This window comes from Prionailurus bengalensis, chromosome B3, assembly GCF_016509475.1.
Source record: "Prionailurus bengalensis isolate Pbe53 chromosome B3, Fcat_Pben_1.1_paternal_pri, whole genome shotgun sequence".
Classification (NCBI taxonomy): Eukaryota; Metazoa; Chordata; class Mammalia; order Carnivora; family Felidae; genus Prionailurus; species Prionailurus bengalensis.
In genome coordinates this window covers 24,028,585-24,056,070 of record NC_057355.1, presented here as the reverse complement: position 1 = coordinate 24,056,070, position 27,486 = coordinate 24,028,585, and the positions used below count along the sequence as shown (strand labels likewise).

The 27,486-nt window shown below is 38.1% G+C and overlaps 2 protein-coding genes across 6 annotated transcripts; both read right to left on the bottom strand.

The window, feature by feature from the left end:
- Nucleotides 1-1,001: 1,001 nt before the first annotated feature.
- Nucleotides 1,002-7,536, bottom strand: SNRPN (small nuclear ribonucleoprotein polypeptide N). Its single transcript, XM_043554869.1, has 7 exons — nt 7,422-7,536; nt 5,081-5,232; nt 2,935-3,046; nt 2,357-2,509; nt 1,777-1,915; nt 1,283-1,408; nt 1,002-1,175 (listed from the first exon to the last, which is right to left on the bottom strand). Exons 1-7 carry the CDS (start codon nt 7,422-7,424, stop codon nt 1,138-1,140), a joined length of 723 nt encoding a protein of 240 aa, XP_043410804.1. The 5' UTR covers nt 7,425-7,536; the 3' UTR covers nt 1,002-1,137.
- Nucleotides 7,480-27,061, bottom strand: SNURF (SNRPN upstream open reading frame). 5 transcript variants are annotated; one of them, XR_006293213.1, is made up of 5 exons: nt 26,918-27,049; nt 19,503-19,598; nt 13,898-14,023; nt 12,649-12,685; nt 7,480-7,568 (listed from the first exon to the last, which is right to left on the bottom strand). XR_006293213.1 is itself a non-coding variant. In XM_043554870.1 (4 exons), exons 1-3 carry the CDS (start codon nt 26,929-26,931, stop codon nt 13,918-13,920), a joined length of 216 nt encoding a protein of 71 aa, XP_043410805.1. In that variant the 5' UTR covers nt 26,932-27,061; the 3' UTR covers nt 7,480-7,568; nt 13,870-13,917. The 5 variants fall into 5 exon arrangements, 4 of the variants coding, with proteins under 4 accessions (XP_043410805.1, XP_043410806.1, XP_043410807.1 ...); XM_043554870.1 differs by lacking the exon at nt 12,649-12,685 and having other exon boundaries at nt 13,870-14,023; nt 26,918-27,061; XM_043554871.1 differs by lacking the exon at nt 12,649-12,685.
- Between the last annotated feature and the right edge of the window lie 425 nt (nt 27,062-27,486).

Below are 27,486 nucleotides of genomic sequence, written 5' to 3'. Positions count from 1 at the left end.
GATCATGACCTAAGCTGAAGTCAAACGCTTAACTGACTGAGCCACCCAGGCACCCCCAATCTACCAGTCTTAAGATATTAAGATATTAAGATATTAAGGAGTTAATATCAATCTTTAACTAGTATTTTATAAGCTAACTCCTACAATCAATAAGGACTGATTCATTTTCTAGTTGAAAAGTTAGCAGTAAAACCTAAAAACCTCCTTCCTCTTCCTTTTAAAAGTTACTTCACTGTTGCATAACCAACTCAATCTTTACCTACATATGTGAGCATCCCTTAATTATCTAACTGGAAGAGACTTTCCACTCTTTTAAACACTTAACAGTATATCACTAAGTGATACAGTTGGATATAATTTGTGCTCAATAGTGTCAATGACATTTTAGGGTATAAGTCGCCTTTATTTTAAGTAACAACCTATCTCAAATATGAAATCTCCTCTAGTTTTAACAATGTGTAAGTAAATACTTACTGGTAGGTTGTGATGATTATTCCAGAATCACATCACCTACTCTGATCACGCAAAGCACAAAAACACTACAAAAGCTGATCAACTGAGGTAAACTTCCAAGAAAAGTAGTATCTCCAATCCAAATCCTTTGATTTAATGAACAAAGTCTGATATAGTACCAGTTTCCTTCCATAGGTGGCCTTACAAGGCCTTTCATTCCATCCCTTCTTCCCTTCAGGTATGTATGGCACATTAAAGTGGAGGAGGCCATGTGTAAGTCTTAGCCCAGTCACTTAAACCCCGGTCAAGAGTTTTCTTGTGTCAAGGTTACTGACAGATACCAGTCAATGCACAAAGTGAAAGCTGGGAAGCTTAATCAGGTATCACAACCATTTTATCTTAAGAATTAAAGAGAAAATTATTTAAATGCATTGCTTAACAGAATTCACCTTATCCATAATAACTTTAAGACCAGAAAAATCCCAGTCTTCATTCTGACCTCAACAAAGTCAACAGGCAAAAAAAAATGTACAACATACAGCAGTACCTTGCAGTTTAATTGCTCTGTGCATTTTATTAGCTAATATTAATGCAGCAAAGAGGGAACAAAAGCTCACAAACACTCTACAGTTTCACAAGAGACATTGCAGGGAAAGAAGTGACTTAAGAAAGATCAATAGTATCCTAGGGTCTTGGTGGACGCATTCCGGGGGGAGGTGGACCTGGAAAAAAAAAAAAAAAAGCAAAGTTCCATGGGACCATTAGAAAAACATCATATAAATATTCAAGGGCCCGGCTGGCACCACTGTGCAGAAGTATAACCACTCACCTCTAATTCCTGGTGGTGGGGGTCTCATTCCTGGAGGGGGCATGCCTATTGGCGTCCCTCGAGCAGGGGGAAGCCCAATTGGTGGGCCCATGGGTGGTCTCATACCAGGTGGAGGAGCCATAATGCCTAGAAAAGAAAAATGGCAGAAATAAAGTCCTCATAAATAAACTCAGCAAATAACACAGAATAAAACACAAAACAGTATTTAAAGAAATGGGCCTAAATATTAAGCAGAGAGTTGAAGAATTTCTCTTGGACCATTACCACATAAGCCATCCTCAACACAAGAGTCCACAGATTTTCATTAAAAAGTATTGTTTAAAAGTAGGAAATATACTCCAAGCAACTAGTGAGGTACTTAAAGGGTTGGTTCTTTGTTCAGTATCTTCTTATGGTATTTTTAGTTATCACTTCCTCAAGATGATACAATGTTTTCACAAAACACCTATATATATCTGAGAATCAAATTCTCTTACTTCCTTAGGATTCCTTACCTGGAGGTGGTGTTGCTCGGCCCACAGGAGTGGGTGGGGTCCCCCGTCCTGGTGGGTACTGAGTTGGGGCTCCAGCAATGCTGGCAGTAGCAGCAACTGCAGCAGCTGCTACAGTGCCTCTTCCCTGTGGAGTCATTACCTGAGGAGGCATGGTCAGATATAGTAAAGGTAAGGCGCATCCTCTCATTATTCACATACAAAATAAATGGTGAATACCACAGCTTATTAAATATGAAATAATAGCACTTTTTTTACTTCTTCCATTATTTTCATTAAAAAAATCTTGGCACTAACACATCCTCCTTTAAACCTAACATGCCCTATTTTAATCTAGTAAGTCCTTTTACATTTTATCAACTCTGGTTTACCCAGCCTTATTTCTCTTTACTTACCAATACCGGTAAGTAACTCTTACCAATGTGGCTTTCTTTAATCTTTTCCCCTCCTAATGTGTATCTGTCTTTCATCACTCTCTATAGCGTACGCTGCTTACATAGTACAAGATGTGCACTGAGGCTTTTAAATCTACTCTGCCTCTGGGCACTTTCTCTCAATAATATAAAACCTCCTAGTTCCTCACCTGTTGGGATGGCCCCCCAACCCCTCGGACAGGGCCTGCTAATCCAGCAGGAGCCTGGGGAATTGGAACACCAGCTGGCACTCCTCTGCCAGCTGCCCTGCCAACCCCAGGACCCCCTGCAGCTCCAGCAAGAGGTACCCGAGCAATGCCAGTCTGAAACAAGAAAAATTAGTTTGAAATCAAATGATTTACCAGAGTTATCAATAATCTTATTCCTAAAAGATCACTGCTTTCCACCATTTTTCCTACCACCCAGCTTATATTAGTTCTATATTCACAGCAATAGACAAGTGTACCATGGAGGCATTCAGCAGATTAAATGTACATCTGTCAAACTGTGAATACAAATAAGACACTTCTAATCTTATCTAGGTAGTACCCAACCCACAGAATAACTCTTTAGAAAGTCCTTAATCTTGAAATACAGACAAGTAAGAACTGACATTAAGTGCTCGGCACATTTTATTTAACAAATGTATACTATTTATTGTGCCTCATTGTACCTTGATTTAGCATCATCTCAAATAATGTTATGTCCTTCCACGCTAATGTTCTGTCCTGCCCTATGTACTCCTTACATCTTTCGGGGGTGGTCCTTCCACTGTCATGGAGACCAAGTTCTCCCCACGTAGCAACACCAGACCCAAAACCCGCTTCTCTTCACGTTCTGGCTGCTTCGCATTCTTTGGCCTATAGAGCAGAAACAAATTTTAGTAAGGTAAGTTAGGGATCACTCACTAAAATATTTACATTTCACCTTAATAACACATACACATGACAATAATTGATGGCAATATATTCATGCTATTACTAAGCTATGACAAAACAAAGGCAAAAACAAAACACTAGACTCACTGACATATAAGGGTAAATGTTAAAGCCCTTTTCCTATTAAAATTTTCCAGAATGTTCCCTCAATGTTATACTACAGCAAAACTAATTTCTTCTTCATGAAACTCAGATGAAAATGATATGGCTAAAACTTTCTAAAATGTGTTTTCATGTTAAAATGGGTAGTATGTTTTTTAAATCATTTTCAACTAAGTAAATCTGGGTGACAGACAACTAAAATGGGAACAGGAACAATGAGGTCATACCAAATGATAAAGAAAAAACAGGCTTTGAATTAGAGACACTGTTGTATTCCTGGCCTTTATATCACTTATATAACCATGGGAAATCTTAAAAATTAAAAAAAAAACAAAACCGTACAAAGTCACAATGGTCAGAAGCAAAAATCTACATACTTAAAAGCTACTGACACAATATCATTCAAAAACTGTGAGTACTATCAGAGAAAAATGCACAATTTAAAGCATTATCCATGTGAAATTATCCCCATAGCTTAGTGAAAGATGTTAAACAGAGAAATTAATATGGCTAAAGTTCTCATCAAATGCCTTCAGTATTTATCAATGTCATAAGGGTTTATTTTATTTTCAGTAAAAAGTTAGGTTATTTAAACAAACAAAAAAATAACACTGAAACATTCACCATCTTAGAATTTCTGATATAACCCTACTTGTTGCACAGGAAGGAGACTGAGAATACATGAAAAGGGAAAGATAAAGCATATGTTATGAATTCTATTCAAATTTGCCTGAGAGGAACAGACTACAGCAGGCAGGTGAAGGTGAGCATCACCTACCTTTTTCTTCATTTTTAATAAAACCTAAGTGAAGTGGGCAAATTAAAATTCTTAATAGTATATCATAGACTGTGGCAATAAATTAAATGGAGCCAAGAGTCAAGAATGATACCTTGTAAGTTCTGCCCCATGATAAAAAACAAAGCCATCTTGAGTGTTCAGAGATATTACAAATACCAACTCAAATACTCTGAATGAAAAGTCAACTGAATGGAAGTAGGATGCCACTAGGATCCACCAATTCTTGTGATCTTATTGCAGAGGGTCAACAGTGCTCTGTGAAAGGAAGCTCCCTAGTCACAGGTACAAAGAGGGAAGCCTAATGTGGTAAGGTACAAGCACACAGGATATTCCTGAAGAAATTAAATGGGCAAATCAAAAATATAATAGAAGAGGGTTAAGAATTGACACCAGGTCAACACTGAACATGACGATTTTGACAAAACAAGGTGCATGCAAAGAGGCTGGCTGAACAAATGTTAAATCTGGCCTAGAGTATTCTAATCATATCCTAACTCCTCAACCATGAAGAGTAAATTGTTATTCATAAGATCCCTTCAGTCCAAAGGAATGCTACAGAACTTAACCTATTAATAAGATTTATTAACTTTTTAAATAAGTATAACTTGATACTCTGCTCATACAGTACAGTTCTATTCCACGTTCAGTTCATAACTGTGTTTGCGAACTTAAAACAGTAGTGTAAATACAATGACTTCAAGACTGGGAGACTGTAGGGGCACCTGGGTGCTCAGTCAGTTAAGCGTCCAACTTTGGCTCACTTCATGATTTTGTGGTTCATGAGGTCAAGCCCTGCGTCGGGCTCTGTGTTGACAGCTCAGAGCCTAGACCCTGCTTCAGATTTTGTGTCTCTCTCTCTGTCCCTTCCCTGTTCATCCTCTGTCTTTCTCTCTCAAAAATAAACATTAAAAAAAAAAAAGACTGGGAGACTGATCTTCTAGGCCAAGAGGTTAGAAAACAGACTAAACCTACCTTCTTCAGTTACCCTCTATAATCCCTTACTCCGATTATCCTCTCCCTCAATATCCCATTATCCAAACCCAAAGTGGTCTTACTTGATCTTTCTGAATTCATCACAATCACAGAGGATCAAGTTCATATGCTTGTCAAAAGCCTTAAAGGTGCCAATGAAGATTCGGCCATCTTGCAGGATACATCGCATTCTATAGTCAATGTGTTGCAGCATCTTGCTGCTCTTTCCCACAGTCTGAAATGAGTAAGAAAAGCTGTCTGCAATTACTTTATAACCCTCCCCACCATTTCTTCCCCACTCCTATATCAATCCAAACTTTGTTTCCTTAACACATCTTCCCTCCCATGTTGTCTCCAAAAATACCTTCACAGTCAAGATACTGGACCAAATTTAGACCCAGGTCAACTCTACTCTGTGGAACCCTCTACTTCTCAGAATGACTATGCAGTTTCCCATCATGCTATTTCTTCCCCATCAGATTCACAAATCTAGTTTCCTTTTAGTATTCTGATTCCTCTCCTTTCCCAATTTTAATCCCAAATTCCACCCTCCTTCAGAACACTTGACCCTGTGGACTATTTCTTTTCCCCTAGACATCTATCCAAACAGTGGGAAATTGCTACCTCCATCAAAAAAACTTTCCAACTCCCATCAACCCAATGCAAATACAAACCACTATTTAGTTCCCCAAAGGCCTCTGTCCTAGTTATATCAAACCCTGTATCTCCTCCTACTCAGAACTTGGATCAATGTTTCTCAAACTTGTTTTGGTTTCATTTACCCTACTAAGGCACTTTTTAAAAATATTTTTATCATGGGGCAGCTGGGTGACTCAGTCAGTTAAGTATCTGACTTCAGCTCGTTTCATGATCTCATGGTTTGGGAGTTCAAGCCTAGCATTGTCAGTGAGGAGCCTGCTTGGTATTCTCGCCCTCTCCCTCTCTCTTCCCATCCCCCACTTGCTCTCACTCTCTCTCTCAAAATAAATAAAAACTTTAAAGAAAAAATTCTCTCTCTCTCTCTCTCTCTCTGAGCACCTGGGTGGCTCAGTTGGTTAAGTGTCCGACTCCAGATTTCTGATCAGCTTATGATCTCACGGTATGTGAGTTCGACACCTAGACCCACATTGGGCTCTGCACTGATTAAGCAGAGCTTGCTTGGGATTCTCTCTTTCTCTTTCTCTGTCCCTCCCCCTCTTCTCTCAATAAATAAACAATAAATAAAAAATAGGCCACTAATTCTTACACCTTAAAAAAAAAGATTCTCTCTGCCTCTCCCTCACTTGTGGGCACACATGCCCTCTTTCTCTCTCTGAAATTTTACAAATTTTATCCTAAATCACCCACTCCACTGAAATGTTAAAATGTTGATAATATTGTATCTGTATTTATATCCTGTGGTCCTTTGGAACACCACAAGCCATTGTAAAATCAAATATTCTTTCCACTTCTCAAAATCAACTCTTGCTGCCTTGGGATATCCTTCCTGTTGAGAATACATGTTCTCAACTATCTAAACTTTAACAGAATACATGCTCTCAATTATCTAAACTTTAATAGAACCACAAACCTGATTAGGATGCTGTATCTCGTGACAGACTAATTGTGTGTGTATTTACCTAAGCCCAATGTCCTAAATCCCTCCATTTTCTTTTTTTTATTTAACAAAAAATGTTTATTTATTATTGAGAGATGGAGAGACACAGAGCATGAGCAGGGGAGGGGTAGAGAGAGGGGAGACACAGAATCCAAAGCAGGCTCCAGGTTCTGAGCAATCAGAACAAAGCCCGACACGGGGCTTGAACTCACAAACTGCGAGATCATGAACTGAGCCGCAGTCAGTCGCTTAATCAACTGAGCTACCCAGGTGCCCCCCTCCGTTTCATGTCTACTATAACCTAAGTAAGGGTCCTCCATCTTCAGGATGGTCCGTTATTATTATAAATCATGTAAATCATGACCAAAACTCTCTTCTGTATTTTCTCACATATAAGATCCCTCTTAAGATGTTTTCCAAACTAGAGTGCCTGGGTGGCTTAGGGCCAACTTCAGCTCAGGTGATGATCTCAGTTTGTGGGTTCAAGTCCTGTGTAGGGCTCTGCACTGATGGTACAGAGCCTGTTTGGGCTTCTCTCTCCCTCTCTGCATGGCCCTCTTGCTCTCTCTCTCTCTCTCTCTCTCTCAAAACAAATATATAAACTAAAAAAAAATATATATATATATTTTCCAAATCATTTTATCACTAAAATAGGAAAAGGGATATAGCTCTTCTTCAGTTGATATTCCACACAATGAGATGCCATCTCTAAAGATTGATTTCTTGTCTCTAACATCAAGAACACAAAGACACCCCACACTCTGGTAAACTATTATGTTAGGCCCTTCCAGTAGCTTTTCACCCTTCTGCCTTAATATACATCTTACCATGGTTGCTGTTCCACCAAATCCAATGTCCGAAGAAAGGTTTCAGGATTCTTAATACCTAAGGGAAGGCTACAGATAAAGGTATGACGCAGGTTCTCCTACAAACAATGCAAGCTTGGGGCAGAAGCTTCAAACAGTAGATGGAGCCTGCAGAGGAAAGCATGATCTAGCTGCACTGCAATCTACCATGTTTAAAAACAGGCAGACAATTTTGCATGAAAATCACCATAACAGACATATTTAAAAACACCTCATGTTCCATACCCACCACATGAACACCAAATTTCACTATTCCTTCAACTTCCACATTTTACACACTTAAAATTGACAGTGTTTATTAAATTTTTATATTATGCAGACATTTTTAAATGTCTAAAAAATCACTTTCATTTTCCATTCCAAAAAATGTAGTGTTTTCTTTTTTCATCCTTACTTTAAGTGGTGCTTCATTCTCTGATCCTAAGTTAACCCATCATCTCAACTTCAACATTTTTATATATCCCTAAGCTTCATAGCCATCTGAATTATTCTCCTGAATTAGTTAAAATTTTGTTCTTAGCTAAGCCACCTAAAGGTTTTCAACCTCAAAATCCCCCTCCTTGACCCTGCCAAAACCTCTCAAAGTAATTCTAAATAATTTTTTTACCAAGAACCAACTGCATTATCATGTACCTGCTTATGATGTCCTATGTTAAAGTGGAGCATAAAACAACTGATTACTTGCTTATACGGATATATAGGTAATTTTCTTAGCAATCAAAAGAACATGATTATAACAGTGTTATCATTTTTCCCAACATACTAAGGAAACTCCTCTTACTGAGTATGGCAACCAAATCAAAACTAGAAAAAAAAATCTCAAACTACTAATTATACTTATTTAGAAAGCAAACACACAAATTATATTACTCTTGAATGGGAATTTGGTTTTATGCAAAAAAGCAGCCTAGTATCATAAACAAAATCTGACATAATTTTATTTTTAATAATACAAACATTTTCAGTAAACTTGTTGTCCTCTGTCTTCAATGGAGACATTTTGCAAACAGCTAAGTATACTGATTCAGTAAATTATAAATCCTGTATTTTAGGATGTGAAAAATAAAATCATCAAAATAGTGGTTGTAAACCATAACATCAAAACAATAAGGTAAAAGAAATGTTTTGAGGACAGTTTTCCATGTGGAACTATATGACACTCGATCAAAAGAGAACAGAATGGTATGAAAGAAAGAGTTCAGTAAGAATAGGTAAGATGTAGAAAAGAGGTTTCCCTATATTTACAAAAATTTGATGGCAGTTAAGTACATTATGAGAATTTTGGAGTATCAGATTTTCTAAAAAATAAATTCCTGGTATTAGAATATCTCCTAACCTTTGTTCTCCAAATGCAAACTATCATGCACTTTTTGTGCATTTTTTTCTTAAAGACTTTCTGCCTATACTGTCCTTAACACTGTCCCTACTTCTCCAACATTTACCATAACTGACTATAATATCTATAAACTTGTCTCTTTTCCCCATCTACCCAATGTAGGTCTTCGAAGATACAATGACATCAAGGATACCCCCTTTTACAGCATCCAACATTGTATATGACTTAATGTTTTGCATAAAACTGACATGTCATGATCTCAAAAGATCTGTTCAAATCAGCAGACTGGCATGCCCTCCTCTCCCCAAATCAATGTAGTTTGTAACCCAAACTCACAGGAGTAGTTTAAGGTCTATAATATAGATGTTCTGAATCTGACAGGATTATCTATAAAGCAGTCTAAATTCAAGAATACTTACATATTTTTTACCTCTAGTCATTAGCTACTTTCATTTTTTATATCTACTAAGATTTAAAATCTTCAGCAATCCATAGTAACAGAAAGTAAATCATCTACAGAAACAGAAAAAAAATAGAAACAAAAAAATTCACAGCAACAGAAAGTAAATAAGTGGTAACCTGAAGTTGGGGGTAGAAACAGGGAATGTATATAAATGAGCATAAGGGACCTTACTCTGAAAATGGAAAGTTCTCAGAGTTCCTGGCAATGGCTGAAGTCAGTAAATTTACAAAAATTTCGGTGATTTTTTATGGTATATACATTATACATTAGTAAAGCTGGTTAAAATGCAAAATGTCAGGATCTTTCAATAACGTGGAAAGTTTGTAACACTGCTTTTTATATCACCGTTAGTGCAAAAAAACAAAACAAAACAAAACAAAAAAGCTAACCACTCAATAAGACACTATTACTGGAGCATACCCTTTTTACCATCAACAATAGAGATATGCTACCAAATACTTAGCCATAAGACAGTGATTATTAGAAAATTAAAAGATGGTAGGGCTAGATTTCAAGATTTCATTTAAGGGAAAAAAATGTAATCACAGAAAGGTATCTTACAAGGATTAATGCAATGGAAACCAGCATCAAGTGTGCATTTAAGGTGACACCTCTCCAGTAAAAATTTAAAATTCAAAACAAAACTGTTTACCTTCAGATGCCAAAAAGATTTGAGAATACGGATTTTCCCATCAGTCTCAGTTTGAAATGTTCTGTCCCACCTGACATTTCAGTGAACACACAACTATCAGACCTAATTCATAGTTTAGCTGTAAGAAACCAATAAATTTGAACAATTGTATAGCAGAAGAATAAAAAGGGAAAGCCAGTCAGTCCTGCTTCTGTCCTTCATCTTCCCTGAGTTTCTAAACCCCTTCCACAATTACTAAACGTTGTTAACCAGTTATCAAGTATAAAAATGCACCTCGACATATGAGTTACAGACTAAGGAATTGGAGGGGTACATGGGTGGTCCACTCAGTCAGGCATCTTACTTTGGCTCAGGTCATGTCTTACAGTTTGTGAGTTTGAGCCCTGAATCGGGTTCTCTGCTGTCAGCACAGAGCCTGCTTTAGATCCTCTGTCTCCTCCTCTCTCTGCCCCTCCCCAACTCATCTGTACATGCTCACTCTCAAAAATAAACACTAAAACAAAAAATAAATACTGATTTCCCAAAAAATCTTAAAAAAAAAAAAAAAAGAACTGGAGACCTAGAGAACTGGGGATATGGGACATGTAATATGATACAAAATATTTTGTATAAAATAAGGGATATACATACATATTACAACTCAGAAAAGGGGCTGACTAGAGTGGTTAAGAAAGACTTCCCCTAATGAATAGGACCTGAAATTAGAAAGTTATCTCTTATCCCTAAATTTAGTACACTATAATCATGAACCCTTGTAACAGGAAAATGATATATTACTTTGGAGATTGATCAAATATATCTTCACAACAAATGACAGCAAAATGCCTCATGAAAAGGAAAAGAGTAGCAAAATCATAATGCACTGATGAATTGGCAGTTATGATAAATCTCCTTACATCAAAAGGCACATAAGCAAATAAATGGCCCAAGTCCCTGACTCAAACATTGTAAGATTTTCCACAGAAGTTCTTAAACTTTTGGGAACTTTTCTAATGACAAAACTTAAAAAAAAAAAAAAAAAAAAGTGAAAAGATAAGATGGTTGGGGCACCTGGGTGGCTCAGTCTGCTAAGTGTCAGACTTCAGCTCAGGTCATGATCTCACAGTTCGTGGGTTCGAGCCCCACATCGGGCTCTGTGCTGACAGCTCAGAGCATGGAGCCTGCTTCGGATTCTGTGTCTCCCTCTCTCTCTGTTCCTCCCCCACCTGTGCTCGGTCTCTCAAAAATAAATAAACATTAAAAAAGAAGGATGGTCAATCGTAGCCAAGTCACATAAAGCAAATCAGAAATCATATAATAATGGTAATGCATTAGTGCTCATTCAAATCTGGTAAAATAGCACACCCTTCGCAGAAAAATATACAAAAAAGCTTAACAAGTAAAAGGAGGTAACACAAACAAATGGGACAATATTCATCCAGAAAGCAAGGCCAGTTTAAATCCCACACACACAACACACACGTGCACACACAAGTTTCCTTTTTTGGAACTGTTTATTTATCAAAGAAAAAAAAGGCACCAGATGGTATTGAGAAACTAGCCCTAGTAGTAATTGTTCTAAATGGCAATCAACAATGCTTATGATGCTGTCAGCAATGGAACAAAACATTTAAGAGTCATACTAATATTTATACCCTGCAGTCCTTATCCTAGACTCTTATCCTAATAAACTTAACATACCAAATATATCTTGAAAATATAGCGCTAATGTTTATAACAGCATAGTAAAACTAGGAAAAAAAAAACAAGTACAAGGGAAAAGTAAATAATGAATGAACGGTCATTTATTCATAACAAATCATAATTATGAGCAATAATAAAATGAGGAAACATTAATGATATACATTTAAGTGGAATAAATACAAAATAAGTTTGTTAAAAGCATGATTCCAACTAAAAAAAGAAAATGGGCAAAATGAAAGAAAATTCAACCTTATGGTAGGTTTAAAAATCCTTGGTTTACTTTCACATTTTTCTTGGCTATCACTTGGATGCTTTAGATTTTTATAGGAAAAAAGGAAGCATATCAATTGTTAAAATATCTTTAAAAACCTACCCATCTACATTTATTCCTTAGACTAATTGTTAGATTTGACCCTCATCCCAGAAATTCATCTGATTCTCTACCTTGTAATGTTTACTTTATTTATATACACTCTTTCCTATAACCCCTTTTTCTTTACAACATTCTATAGTATCACCACTCATCCATTGTCCCAACCTGGTATTTTCATCTTTGAATGTGGTTCTCTAAGATGCCAGTCGACTTTAAGGAAGAGGATTAATTTTAGGCTTTGCCTACCATTTAATCTGTTACAACTATTCTAGTCTGTTGCTGTAATTCCAAATACAGCCACTGACCATACATAAATATGATTACTTGGTTGTGTGCCAATATTTTTTTTTTTTTATAAAAACAGACAGTGAGTGGGTCAGATACTTTAACAATCCCTGCTGTAGAATAATCCTAGTAAATGAGTGCTGTTTAACTAGCACTTGGGACTAGAATAAAACATAACATCAGAAAATTGTACTTGCAGATAGATTATAATGTAGGATTTAAATAATAGGGGTACCTGGCTGGCTCAGTCAATAGAGCATGTGACTCTTGATCTTGAGGTAAGTTCAAGCCTCATGTAAGTAAGGTAGGTAAGTAAGTAAGTAAGTAGATAGATAGATAGATAGATAGATAGATAGATAGATAGATAGATAGATAAAATTATAGTTAGGAACTTACAAGAGTATATGAAATGCACTGAGAAGCCAAAACATTCCTGGTTAAAAAAAAAAATCAATTGTTCAGAGTCATTTAAAGATGGCCCTACTCTGAGAACAGCTGGGGACAATGATCAGATTCTACTGCCTGAATCAATTCCACTGCCTTACAATCAATTCCAGGTTATTATTACTGGAGAATGCTGAGTAAAGGATTCAGCAGGGGAGAATTTTTCTCAGAAAACTTACATTTTTTCTCTTTTGCTTTAAAAGTCAAAATAGTAGCTATAAACAAGTCTAATTAATTTGAGTTGTGGGGTAATACATAAAAATAGAAATAAAGAAAATCTAGAAGAAAATTCATCCAAAAGGTCCCTTTCTCTCCTAGTTTATAAAAAGTGTATTAAACCCTTGGAGTCATTCAAATCTTAAAATTTTAAGGTCACATAAAACATAGAAAGACAGACTGTAAATAAATCTACATCACAGTGAAAAAATCATGGATAATATTTTATTACATTGTCAGCTGAATCAAATACACTGATACATTATCAGCTGATTCAACTACACTGTTGAAAACAAAAGTGAAAAAAGAGAAAACAAAAAAAAAGGAATAGTTAGCAAATATGCATGGGAAATTATTTAGCTTATTTAAGAATGTGATGTATATTTATAATTCAGTAGGCACAAATGATATGTAGTTAAAACAACCAATGCAGGTAAAAGTATAGCGTCATCAGGCACTCTTATTATTTTCAGGGCAAAAGAGACTAATACTTTGTAATACAGTTTAGAAAAATGTACCCTAAGGTTATATTCCTGATTCAATTTATTTTCACATCTGCATATGTGAGGAAATAATGCCATCTGATAGGTTATGCTCAGCAGTCCACTGAAGCTTTATTGAAACTACCAGGAAAAAAGATGAAGTTTCTCACAAAAGGTAATTACAAAACACTGATTCACAAGATATTTAGCAGCCATTTATAATGAAGTATGTTCATATAAGATTAATTTGAAAAATCAATAGAATTTAGATATGAGTAAAACTACTTAACAAGCATGTATAACTGGGAAAGTAAAATATCAAGGTAAGAATGTCAAGATCCTATTGCTTTTACATTTTTTAACTTTCTGCTTGTAATATGAAATTTTTAAGGAAAAAATTTTAATATATCCCAAATAACTAAAGTGACCTCCAAGCACATTATTTATTACTGACTATGACTGTATCAGCTCTAACCTGGTTTTTCACTTGGAAATCAGCTAACCTGGATGTTCCAATACTGCTTTAACCACCTCTTGGTGTCTCTGCTAAGAATGCCTGTCTCAATTCCGCCTGGAAATCCAACACAGGTACTTGCTGCTGCTGAGATCGCCTTGGGTAGAGCTGACACCTATGACAAGAGCACAATACACATAAATATAAAAGAGATTTGCCTTATATGGATAACAATACCAAAGAAAATGTGGCGACCTTACATTTAAAAAGATCCTCAATTAGGGTCAGAGCATGCCATTACCTTATGAAGAGACTATTAAGAAGAAACAGGAGTCTCTGGGTACACAGCAATGTGCAAGGAACAGGATACTTACCACTTTGGATAAGTAGGATACTACTGAAGGAATTAAAAAAAAAAGTTCTCTTGGCTTAAAAAGCCCTGTATTTGAGTGCCTGAGTAGCTTAGTCAGTTGACCGTTATACTCTTGGCTCAGGTAATGAATGATCACCTTGTTCAGGAGTTTGAGCCTTGCATCAGGCTCTGTGCTGACAGCACAGAACCTACTTGGGATTCTTTGTCTCCCTTTCTCTCTGCTCCTTCCCCACTCACTCTGTCTCTCAAAATTAAATAAACAAACATTTTTTTAAAAAGGTGGAGACACCATCAGTACCATATCCATTACTCACTTTCCAATCCTATCTGGAAACAATCCTTAACCCCTAGTAAGAGGAGTGAGGCATTCGCTAAGCCATTTTCAGGAGATGTTAAGATTGTCATCCATTCTCTTACTCCTGAGTAACCACCTGAAACAAGGAACTACCAGGGCCCAGGCTTTTTAGAGTCTCAAACTGTAAACTGACTACCTATTAGTCAGAAGGGAATTCCATAGAAAAGCCCTTAACTTATCCCTATGGATCAGTAATCAGGCTGTGAATCTGATTCTAAGAATGATGAAGAAATGTACAAAGTGTTACTGGCTAACAAAACAAGCATAAAAAGTAATCACCAGCAAGTCTTCCCTTGTTAACTATGTGTGTGTGATGTGTGTGTGTGTATGTATATATATACACGTGTGTGTATATGTACGTATGTATATATATAACTATTCCATAGCAGTTAGATTTGGAAACAGGTTTCACAAAAGGTATTCCACTATTTTCCATAGTTTTTAAATAACATTTAAAAAAATTTAATGTTTTCTATTTTTGAGACAGAGAGTGTGTGGGAGAGGGGCAGAGACAGAGGGAGACACAGAATCTGAAGCAGGTTCCAGGCTCTGAGCTGTCAGCACAGAGCCTGATGCAGTGCTGGAACTCCTGAACTACAAGATCATGACCTAAGCCAACGTCGGACGCCTCAACTGACTGGACCACCCAGGTGCCCCAGTTTTTAAATAACAGTTTAAACATTCTGTTGTATAATAAAGAATTGTGTTAACCTTTGTCCGTGGTTTCTGAGAAGTAACCTCTAAATACCTGAGTTTACCAAGTGATAGGAGTGTGTCTTCATTATTCGTGGTGGGCCCCTTGGATCACACCTGAATTAATGTTAACAAGATGATTCAGGATAAGGGCTGGCCAAGGCACAAAGACCAACCATGTGATTAGAGTGTGGGGCTTTTGAGCTTGATCTCCTGGGAAGGGATGGCATAGAGTGAGATGGACTTCAATCATAATGGACAATTATTCAATCATTTCAAGTACTAGAACTCTAATAAAAACTATAGAAGGCACACAAAGTTCTGGTGAACTTCCTGGTTGATGACCTATACACTGATGTGCTGAGTGTCTATTACATTCTAAGGACATGAACATTACACATCTTGCCCTAGAAGTCTCTCCATTTGGCTTATCCTGATTTGTGTCCCATATTGTAAACTTAATAGTAAGTATAGTGCTTTCTTGAGTTCTGTGAATCATTCTAACAAATTACAGAACCTGAGAAAATAATGGAAACTTTGAATTATATCTAGCTGTTGAAAAGTTCAGGTGGCCTAGAAACTTTGAGGCTTGCAGCTGGTATCTCAATTGAGGGTCATCTTATGGAGAACTGTACCCTTAATGTGTCAAGTCTACATTAACTCCAGAGAATCTGAATTACATTGCCCATGCTTTTAAATTGTCCCATTCTAATCAATGAATAATTAAATCTTTATTTGGGTGTTCTCATTTCCAATCCTTTCATTACCAAATGGCAACTAAGCCCCTGACCTAATAAGGTTTTAAAACATGTTTCAACCAAAAAAAAATTTTTTTTGATTCTTTAAACTCCTATTGGAGTGTCTCTTTTGGGTTTAACCTGAAAGCCAACTGAAGATTAAGGTAAAACTGAGAAAATAAGATGCAGTACACATAACATTTACTTTGTGAAATGCAGAATGTAAATTTAGAAAAACATCTGAAGGGCGCCTGGGTGGCTCAGTCAGTTGAGCATCCAGCTTCGGCTCAGGTCATGATCTCATGGTTCATGAGTTCAAGCTCCACGTCAGGCTCTGTGCTGACAGCTCAGAGCCTGGAGTCTGCTTCGGATTCTGTGTCTCCTTCTCTCGCTGTGCCCCTCCCTCATTCATGCTCTGTCTCTCTTTCTCTCAAGAATAAATAAAACATTTAAAAAAATTAGAAAAACATCTGAAAGGGTACAGAAAATGGTCTCTCCAGAAGACTCTCCAGCCCCAATCTCCAAATTCTCTCAAATTTACAGTATATCAATAAACAGGAAAGACATTCACCAGCCCCCAAATCCAAAACTGATTACTTGATAGATCTATTAGAAGAAAGACTAACCATCAATTTCAGGAGTACAAATCACTTAGCTTCTATTAATAGTTATGGTTGGTCTGTGGGATGTATGTTCTGTCTGCAAAGTTTTAGTTTTTATTCAATTTCATTTTGTATCTTGGATGCAACATGAATAGCAATCCTTCATTAGCCATTAGAACTGGTGTACACACAATTTCTCAGGAATACTGGCTTTTAGTTTGGCAAAAGGTGGGATATTTATGGATTATGATTAAAATAAACATACTATAATTATCAAATATCCCAATCCTGAGAGAATCCTGAGCATATGTACCAGGGCTTAGAGAATATCCATACTGCTTACCCATCCCCATAATCACACACTCTCAAAACAGAGAGAGGTTACTGGGGAAATTACACTATTTCCCTAACTCAAAATTCCCCTCCTTCATTTTAGCACCCTCTAGTATTTATATATAATATATACAGAAGAAGTCAGGAAATGAAGTTACTTCTTCTTTGAAAGTAACATGTTTCCAAAGAGGCAGACAAGAAAATGACACCTAAGGAATGATTAAAGAAGATGAGGAAGAGATTACCTGTTATGCTGGTGCACACTGATCCTGTATAAGATAATGGCTCTAACAAAATATGACAAATATGATAGAACCATTAACACTAACAAAAGATCTCCCTCAAGAACCCCCCCCCCCAATACCTCCACCACCTCAATCTCTAAACAACCTCAAATACTTCTAGAGACTCTGGGGAAAATGTCACTTTTTGGGGTGTCTGGGTGGCTAAATTGGTTAAGCGTCCAACTCTTGGTTTCAGCTCAGGTCACGATGTCATGGTTTCAGGAGTTTGAGCCCCTCATCGGGCTCTGAACAGGCAGCATGGAGCCTGCTTGGGATTCTCTTTCTCTCTCTGCCCCTCCCCCACTTGCACTATCTCAATCTCTCTCAAATAAACTTTTAAAAGTTAAAAAAAAGAAAATGTCACTTTTAAGAGTTTTGCAGTTACAAAAGACATTACTTTATAAGAGAAAATTAACATGGCAAAAAGTCTATTATAAAGGAAAAATTATATAAAATATTCATTCATAAAATACTTCTTTTCAAAGTAATTCCCCAAATAAAAATGTAATAAAAGAATGAGGTCAGGTAGAATAAATAAAATAGGGAAAATGAGGAAATCATTAGCCTCACCAGTAATTTAAAATGTACAAGTGAAAATACATTGCAATATTCCTACAAGTAAAATGTGCAAATAACAAAAATAGGAGACAAAATGCTACTGCCATTTTATAACAGCTTTAAAAAAAAGCCTTATATTTGAGGGAGAAATAAAATGTAAATAATAATGAATATTAACTTTCAAATTGACTGTCCTTATCTTTGTTTATAATAGCTAAGAAATGCAAAACAGCCTAGGGGCCCCTGGGTGGTTCAGTCCTTGAGTGCCCAGGTCATGATCTCAAAGTCCATGGGCTGGAGCCCCACTTCAAGCTCTGTGTTGACAGCTCAGAGCCTGGAGCCTGCTTTGGATTCTGTCTCCCTCTCTCTGCCCCTCCCCCATGTGTGCTATGTCTCTCTCTCTCTCTCAAAAATATACAAACATTAAAATTTTTTTTAAAAGAAATGCAAACAGCCTAAATATCAGTAAGCTAATTATGAATGTAATTATGTTATCATACCACCCCTCCTCTAAAATTTGTACAATAAGGTTGATTTATATGCAGTGACATACAAAGACCCCCCCAAGATATATGATTGCAGAACAATAAATCTTACATATGTAGCCAAACAAATCACAAGTATGCCTTCCTCCTCTCCCTACCATGTGTGCATACACATGAATAAACAGAAAAAGATCTGAAAGTATAGACATCTACATACCTGTGGGTTATCTCCAGGGAGGGAATGGGAAACAACTGATGGTAAGTTGAAGTGAATACTTTTTACCTGAATGTTATGTGTTTTAAAGAGACTATACTCATGTATTTTTATTACTTGTAATTGTGGAAAATAACAAAATTAAACAGCTTTGGGAAAGGGCCAAAAATGCCACCCACTGATACTGTCAAGATTAGAAACAAAATACAAGTTCCAATAAATACTCAGTATGTTTCAGATCATTAAAAATGTTGATATGTTTTATATTAAAATCCCCCTTCTGGAAATCTAAATTTAAAAGTGTATCTACATGTAGATATCCTAACTAAGGAGAAGGAAAAAATGTGTACATTTCAAAAATTTTTAATTTTTTTTTAATTGTTTATTTACTTTTGAGACAGAGACAGAGTGTGAGTGGTGGAAAGGCAGAAAGAGAGGGAGAAAGAATCTGGAGCAGATTCCAGGCTCTGAACGGTCAGTGCAGAGCCCGATGTGAGGCTCAAACTCACAAACCATGGCATCATGACCTGGGCGGAAGTCAGACACTTAACAAACTTAGCCACCCAGGTGGCCCATGCATTTCAAATTTTTAATTGGATAAATGCACTAAGCAAAAATAAAAATCTGAATATTGCCAAGTATAAATATAAATTAGCATTCCATCAAATGCATAGAACATTTTGCAAACATAGAAAAAGTAGTTTAGTAACAACATAAATAAAACAGGCATAATTTAAATATCAAAGTTGAAAGATGTAGAATTTAATGAAGATATAATCCACATACACATATGGGATAAAAAGAAATGCACTTTACTAAATTTTTGAACAGAAATTAGTACCACATGTTTAAGAATAATTTTTAAGAATAATTTAACCATTTTGCTATGTTTTCTATATTACAGTCCTATGGTTCTTTCATTAATAAATTCATTTCAATACACCCTCATTGCATTATACTTTGTTCTGATTTGAAAAATAATTATGACCTAAACTGGTTCTCAACCCAGAATGTACTCACTCTTGGTTGCTCAGTGAGGCTGTCCTTCTACGTTTGACTTGTACTTCCACCTCTGGTACGTGCTGCTCCGTGGTCCGTCTCAGGTGTAAGCGGTCCCTGAAACAGAAAGCGGAATTTATTTGATAGACTTCAATAACTTTAAAATAACCACTTAGGGGGCGCCTGGGTGGCGCAGTCGGTTAAGCGTCCGACTTCAGCCAGGTCACGATCTCACGGTCCGTGAGTTCGAGCCCCGCGTCGGGCTCTGGGCTGATGGCTCAGAGCCTGGAGCCTGTTTCCGATTCTGTGTCTCCCTCTCTCTCTGCCCCTCCCCCGTTCATGCTCTGTCTCTCTCTGTCCCAAAAATAAATAAACGTTGAAAAAAAAAAAAATTAAAAAAAAAAAATAACCACTTAGTTAAAGGCTTATTTAGAGCTGTATTTAATATGATGGAGATTTTAAAGTGCTTATAATCTAATTAAAACAAGGTACAGTAGTAGTGTGCCTGGGTGTCTCAGTTGGTTAACCATCTGACTTCCTCCCATGTCATGATCTCATGGTTCCTGAGTTTGAGCCCTACATCAAGCTCTCTGCTGTCAGAGTAGAGTTCCAAGCACTTGGGATCCCGTCTGCTCCTCTTTCTGCCCCTTCCGCCATTCTCTGTCTCTCAAAAAAAAAAAAAAAAAAAAAAAAAAAAAATTACAGTAGTAACATACATCAATTGTGTCTCAATAAAAATGGGGGAAAATAAACAAGACAATATTTTAATATTAGAATACCTTCCAACAGTCAGGATCTATCCTAAAGCCACTTTCCCCTTTAGAAGCCCTTTAATGTCAGAGAACAGCACGGTGTGGTGGGGTGAAGATGATATCAGTTAAGCAAAAATAAAGTATTTCCACTAATTTTTACATGTACAGATTAAAACTTTACATTCACTGAAATACATTTATATACACTGACCTACTCACTACCCATACCTGCATAACCCTGAGAAAACAGCAATGTTGATTTCAAAACTAGTCTGAAAATATCTTTTTAGGATAGATCCTATAGAATAGAAGCATAAAGTTGAAAATATAGAATCTCTACTTAAGCAACTTCCTATGCAAATGCTGTTTTCCTAGGATTTGCACAATAAGAGATAAAAGGGATGCTTAAGCAAAAAAAAAGTAAAACTAATACCATAAGCTACCACCATCTTATGATTTGCAGAACAACTCACAAAATGGCTGCTCAATGGATCTAAGCATGAAATCTTGCACCTGGTATTCCATGTTAGAAACTACAGGAACCACTCCTAAAACTGCAATTTAAAAATGTTAAATCAGAAATGATAGAAGGAAAAACATTTTATAAAAGTTACGCAACATACTTATTTGAAAGCCAGAATTCAAAGGAAATAGCCCCAAAGCTAATTCTCTGAACTGTTTTGCTATTTTAAAATTCATGTTAGAACCAAAGTAATCGAATCAAATAGCTTTCTAGTAAGCCCAAGGTGCTTTATTGCTTCAAAAACTTTAATGTTCTAACCAAGCAAGAGAAATCATTTAAACATCACATCTGTACCTCAGAGTTTTAAATGATAAGAGTATATAATTTGATAATAACAAAACTCCACTTCAAAATGGGTGAAAGATTAGAACAGACGGCTTTCCAAAGACACACAAATTTACATTAGCATGAGAAAATATACTTAGTATCACTATAGTCATTAGGGAAATGCAAATCAAACTATAAACACACCACTTCACACCTCAGGAGTGAAGGAGGAGGTGGAGAAATTGCTAGTCGGACCATGAAATGGTGCAGCCTCTGGCACTTCCTAAAATTGTGAACAATATAGTTAACATTTGACACAGTAACTCCACTCCTAGAGGGAATGAAATAAAAAAAAATTAACTTGAGTGTGATTGTTCCTAGCAGCATTAATCATAAGAGCCAAAAAGTGGAAACAACCCAAAGCACAACCACCAAAAAATGGATAAACAAAATATGGTGTGGTATGGTATATTCAATACGATGGAATGTCATTCAGTCCCAAAAAGGAATTAAATATTTACTGATGAAACATGGCTTCACAAATATACTTAATACAATATTATATTAAAATTATGTAATAAAAAGGTCTATGTTCATGGACAATTATGATTAACCTAATAGTATAATTAAGAATACATCATTACCAAAAAATCTTTAAAATGAAAATGTTCAGCTCCTTTACCCCTTCATACAAGTTGTTCAGTATGAAAGGATCTGAGTTCACTTAAGAACCAGCATACGAATTATTCAATTTTCTGAACCCATTTTTAAAGCTACATGTAAAATCATCTATGAGCAGATGTGTTTTGATAACATTAGAAGTTTGTTCTAAATATGCATACATGTGTTTGCATTTATAATCTTCCTACTGCATTTCCAACCTAGAAACCAGCTTTCAGAAAATAAGCATTTAAAGGAAAAAAGATGGGGTGCTTAGCTGGCTCAGTTGGTTGAGCATGCAGGTATGGGACTCTTGATTTTGGTGTTGTGAGTTCAAGTCCCACGTTAGGCATACAACTTGCTTAAAAGTGATCAGATCACACAATGTTTTTCCCAGTAGCCTAAACATTGTCAAATATTTAATATGCCTTATATCCTACCAAAAAAAAGAAAAAAAAACTTAATTGAAATTCAACTACTAAGATCTCAAGAATGAAAAATAAAAGAAAATATGAGGTCATCTCAGTCTACAGATCTCATAAACAAAGTCAGTTCCTCTCAAACAAAACCCATGGTATCATTAAAAAGTAAATTCTAAGCCATCAGCATTCAGGAACTAGGAGGCAAAAGAAATCACTTCCTTACCCAACATTTGTTAGTGAAGGAGACAACCTTAACCATCAACAACTCTTACTCAAGCTTCCTGGCTCTGGGCCACAAAAGAGGCGGGGATAAAGGGGACCCGCAATAAAATCCAAATGTAAACTGAAGATCAAAAACTTCATTGTCCCTGTCAGGTTGAGACAATACTCATGCCCTGATTACTTCAAGGATTCTTCCTAAATATATCTGAGCACAAGAGTGCAGTGTCAAGGGGCGCCTGGGTGGCGCAGTCGGTTAGGCGTCCGACTTCAGCCAGGTCACGATCTCGCGGTCCGTGAGTTCGAGCCCCGCGTCGGGCTCTGGGCTGATGGCTCGGAGCCTGGAGCCTGTTTCCGATTCTGTGTCTCCCTCTCTCTCTGCCCCTCCCCCGTTCATGCTCTGTCTCTCTCTGTCCCCAAAATAAATAAACGTTGAAAAAAAAAAAAAGAGTGCAGTGTCAAAAAGTAAGAAACTCAAAACAGATTGAAGATCTAAATGTCAGACCTGAAACCATAAAATTCCTTAGAGAAAACATAAGCAGTAATTTCTTGGACACTGGCTTCAGCAACATTTTTCTAAATGGGTCTCCTCTGGCAAGGGAAACAAAACCAAGATTAAACTATAGGGCTTGCACCCAAATAAAAATCTTTTTCACAGCAAAGGACAACATCAACAAAACAAACAGACAACGTACTGATTGCATTCTTGGGGAGAATGTAAACTGGTGCAATCACGGTGGGACACAGTATATAAGTTCATCATAAAATAAAAAATAGCAATAGCCTATGATTCAGTAATTCCACTTGTGAGTATTTACCCAAAGAAAACAAAAGCACTAATTCAAAAAGACACAGACACAGGTATTCCTGCATTGCCTGCAGCACTATTTTTAATAGCCAAGATATGAAAGCAATCATATAAGTATCTGCCCATAGACGAATGGATAAATGTGCAACATATATATTCACATACAATATTACTCAGCCATAAAAAGTAAAAATTTTCCATTTTTGACAAGATGAATGGAACTAGAGGGTGTTAATGCTAAGTGAAACAAGTCAGAGGAAGTCAAATACCATATCATTAACAGCACTATATGGTGAAAGATGGTAACTACATTTGTGAACACAGCACAACACATAGAGTTGTTGAACCCCTATGTTGTACATCTGGAACTAATAGAGCATTCTGTGTCAACTAAACTCCAATTAAAAAAATTAAGAGATTAATTTTGAGGCCTTGACATCTTAAATGTGGAATTTTTCAAAAAACAAATCTGAGCACATTTAGAGTAAAGGGAAGAAATAAAGATGTAGCATCACCACATATACAGAAAGTATTTCAGCAAAGAAGCACTGGACAGATGCAGGAGGCAAACCAAGTTAATACAAAATAATCTCTAAATAAACCCAAACCAGACAGTACTTTGCCCTAGATAGCAATACAACAATCCCTGGACTGTTTCCTCACTTTAAACCACAGAAAGGGTTCACACTGACTGATCATTTTCAAAATGATTTTCAAAAAGCCCACATACTAAGCCAAACATTCAACAGGCTCAGCAGAGACCTTGAAACCTCAGAAGTCTTTCCAAAGGGATCCGCCATATTGAGATCCTAAGCCTGAGTGAAAAACTACAAAATGGCTGACCAGTATAATACACACTCATTTTGCAAATAGCCAAAATGATCAGAAGTTAAATCAAAATATAGTTATTTGATGCAGTATGTGTATACAAGTAGGAAAAATGAGCAACAAAATTCCAGACTTCTGCTATTTTTAAAACTACTCAGAAAGATTCCACAACAAGCTTTCCAAGGCTTCTGGGTTTACGTTTTCCTTAATTACATTCCAACTCAGCACAACCAGACATATTATTTGCGATAGATGAGGGGAAAAAAAGAAAGAAAAGAAAGAAAGAAAGAGGGGGGGGGGGAAAGAAAGAAAGAAAGAAAGAAAGAAAGAAAGAAAGAAAGAAAGAAAGAAAGAAAGAAAGAAAAGAAAAGAAAAGAAAAAAAAGAAAGGCAAGCCCATCAAAATCCTGTGAAGAAAAACAATATCCTTGAAAATGCCCCCCACAAAAGGTGGAATACGGAATACTAGAATAGTTACTTTGTTAATTGTACTTTCTCACCAAGTTTTCCTAGTAGCTCCAACTTCAAAACTGATCGATCAAAAGTATCACTTTAAAAATAAAACGGGGGCAACAATTCCCTAATTCAATACTCACACCCCGTAGCATTCTACTCTTCTGATGCTCTCCTCTGTTCTTGAGCACACGAAATTTACAATTCTCAGCTCCTAAGAACCCTGGAGAAGCCCTGATGCCCGGTTTAAGGAAATTGTCCATAAAAGCGACATCACGAAAGTAATATCCAAAGATTAAGAAATAAAACACATTCTTAAAGGTGATGCAGGTGTAGAGTGACCAAATCTGGAAAATGGAAATCAAATGTTATAGGAAGGAGAGTTGTTTAAGGGGTTACTGAATCCCCTCTGAATATTAACAACAATTAGATTGTTCACAATACAACCTAGGGAATCTATGAAAATGAAAAGGTGGGCCTTTCTAAAAAGTCAGAACACAGATTTAAAATCTCCTGCACCAGTAGCACTGTGGATCATAGGATGGCTTTGCCTTTCTTGCCCTCCAGGCCCCCATCTCTCTTTTCTACAGCACCACAGAAAGGCAGGGGCACAGCTTGGCTGCCAGTCCACGCAGGCATAGAATACACAAATCCTTTGCCTCATTGTCCTCTCCCCTTGGAAGTGACCTTATGGGGAAAAGGGGGGGGGGGTGCCTCAAGGTACAGGCTCAACAATTCTGTGTCCTCCTTCCCTCTACCCACTGCAGCACAACAGGGAAGGAGCAGCCATTACAGCGGACAGGTGAAGGGGGGTGGCAGCCATCCCCACCAGGCGGAGGCTGCGCAAACCCCCTCCTCTGGTGCCCGCCCCACTGCAGGGCAGAGACGCGGTTTTCTCTTGCGCCTGCGCATCCCAAATCCTACCCTTCCCTACTGCAGCACTTTGGAGGGGGTGGCTATCCACTCTTGCCCGCCTCCTCCCCTTAGCACCACGCTTTGAGGATGCCGCTGAAATTGCCGCGCGGCAGAGGCTACATAAACTACCCCTCCCCCCACTGCGGCACTGGGGAGGGGGTGGCTGCCCCCTACCCTTTCGCGCCTGCGCAGATTTGCACATCTGCAGCGGCAGCCATCTTTGGCGAGTCGCACAATGCTTGTGACGCGGCACTGGACCCCTAAGAGCCCCCAAGCGACTTTCGAAAACCTTACTCCGAATGCAGAAAATCAATGCAAACAAGAGACACCTCTGCAGTACTACAGCCCAGAACCTACATGACTCTCACAAAATTCATAAAGCAAGCTCTGCACGCCATATCCCTAATCTTAACACCAAAACCACAAAAACGAGGGACTATGACAGACAAACATTTCTTCAGCCATCCCTTCAGGTGAGTGGTGGGCAGCAGCAAACACCTAAGACTGCCTCAGGTCAGAGAAAACTGAACGTTCTCCCTTTTCCTCAAACTGGGGGCTGTGGACCACTCACGACTGCATCAGGCCTTCACCAAATTCCCTGTCCGCTGCCTCCACCCCAATCCCCCCTCTTACCAAGCTCACTCTACCACAACCGTGGCGGCCACTCGGCCAAAGCTCCCATACACCACCATCACCACCCCCACTACCATCCAATCGCCCCCCTCCCATCAACAATAGCATGGCTGCTCTGCCGCCCCCACACATAATAAACCCTGGTGGGTCACCCTTTTCAATGTGCCACCCTCTTTGTATCACCCTCATGGCAGCCACCCCCGCCGTCCCTCCCCACCACAGTCCCTCCCTACCACCACCATGACGGTCACTTGCTGCCCCCGCCCACCATGGCCACCAAAATCACCTTGCTGGTCACCCTGCCATCCCCTCCATTATCACTAAAACAGTGGCCACCTCGCTTACCGCCAAACCAACAGCATGGCCACCATGGCGACCCCTTCGCTACCACCGACACCATGAACAGCCCACCTTAAGCTCCCTCCCACCACCACCATGGCGGCCACCATTACTAAAACCACCACTGTGGACACCTCACCCCAAATACCCCTCCTTACCACCGCCATTGTAGCTACCCTGGTACGCCGCCCCCCCATACCACTGTCACTTTTACCGTATGTCCTACCTTATCGTCCCCTCCTTGGTACTGTGGACTCCCCACTGATCCTATCCCATCATATCTTCCCCTGCCTTTCACACCACGGCCATCACAATGTACCCTCCCAAACCACAGTCATGGCCTCAGATCTCAAGGACAAAAGGCCACTCTAGAAAGGATCTGATGGGACACACTAGAGTGATATGTACCAGCCAAGACACAACACGACATGGAGAGAACACTTTCCGAGGAGGTACAACCAAGCCTCAAACCCTCAGTCAGTTCCCCAGAACAAAGAACTTTAGGACCCGGATTCCGAGTATATACAATACTCCAAGTTCGGCAAACTTGGAACATTGAACAAACCAAAATGAGTATTTCCTAGGCTGTCTCTAAGGGAAGACATCCACACAGCTGACCTGGCCCGCTCCATCGCGCTGCTAGCCGCTCCTCAGAACAGACCTTCAGGCATCTCCGGCGACCACTCCACTCTGTGTTCCAGTCACTGCGGCAGGGCTAATCACACCAGTTCCACCTGCGCATGCGCAGCTAGCCACCCCTCCGACTTTGGCTGCGCAACCGCAACTGTTTGCCGCAGTGCTGAGGTCCTGCCGCAGTGCAGGGGTGCCAGCGCCCCCACCAAGCGGAATCATTGGGGCCTGATTTCTACTGCATTCCAAATAGCCAAGGCGCTAGCGCCTTTTGAGGAGAACTCCACCACCACCCTGAGTTTAATGGCAAGGTCTCTCTTTTTTAAAACATGTAAAATGTTAAGGAAATAATTCTCGGTTCCCCAACAAATCTTTGTAGGCACCATGGGCCAAACAATCCTGATTGACAATCACCTTCAAGTCTTCCAATAGGACATGTCAGAAATGCTAATTTGAAAAAGTTAAATCAATGCAAAACCACAGTCAGTGCAAATACGCTAGATAATTCAATCTGTCTAAAAGAAAAGAAAAAGATATTACATTCATTATTCAAATTT

Bases quoted from the DNA above. Each gene is read 5' to 3' on its own strand.
- SNRPN (XM_043554869.1), bottom strand. The intron at 3,047-5,080 runs GTAAGACCACTT...TCTGCTCTATAG, and splicing joins GATGAATTCAGAAAGATCAA to GCCAAAGAATGCGAAGCAGC. The intron at 1,916-2,356 runs GTGAGGAACTAG...ATGCCTCCTCAG, and splicing joins TTGGGGGGCCATCCCAACAG to GTAATGACTCCACAGGGAAG.
- SNURF (XM_043554870.1), bottom strand. The intron at 14,024-19,502 runs GTGAGTACATTC...CTCTTGTCATAG, and splicing joins GCCTCACTGAGCAACCAAGA to GTGTCAGCTCTACCCAAGGC.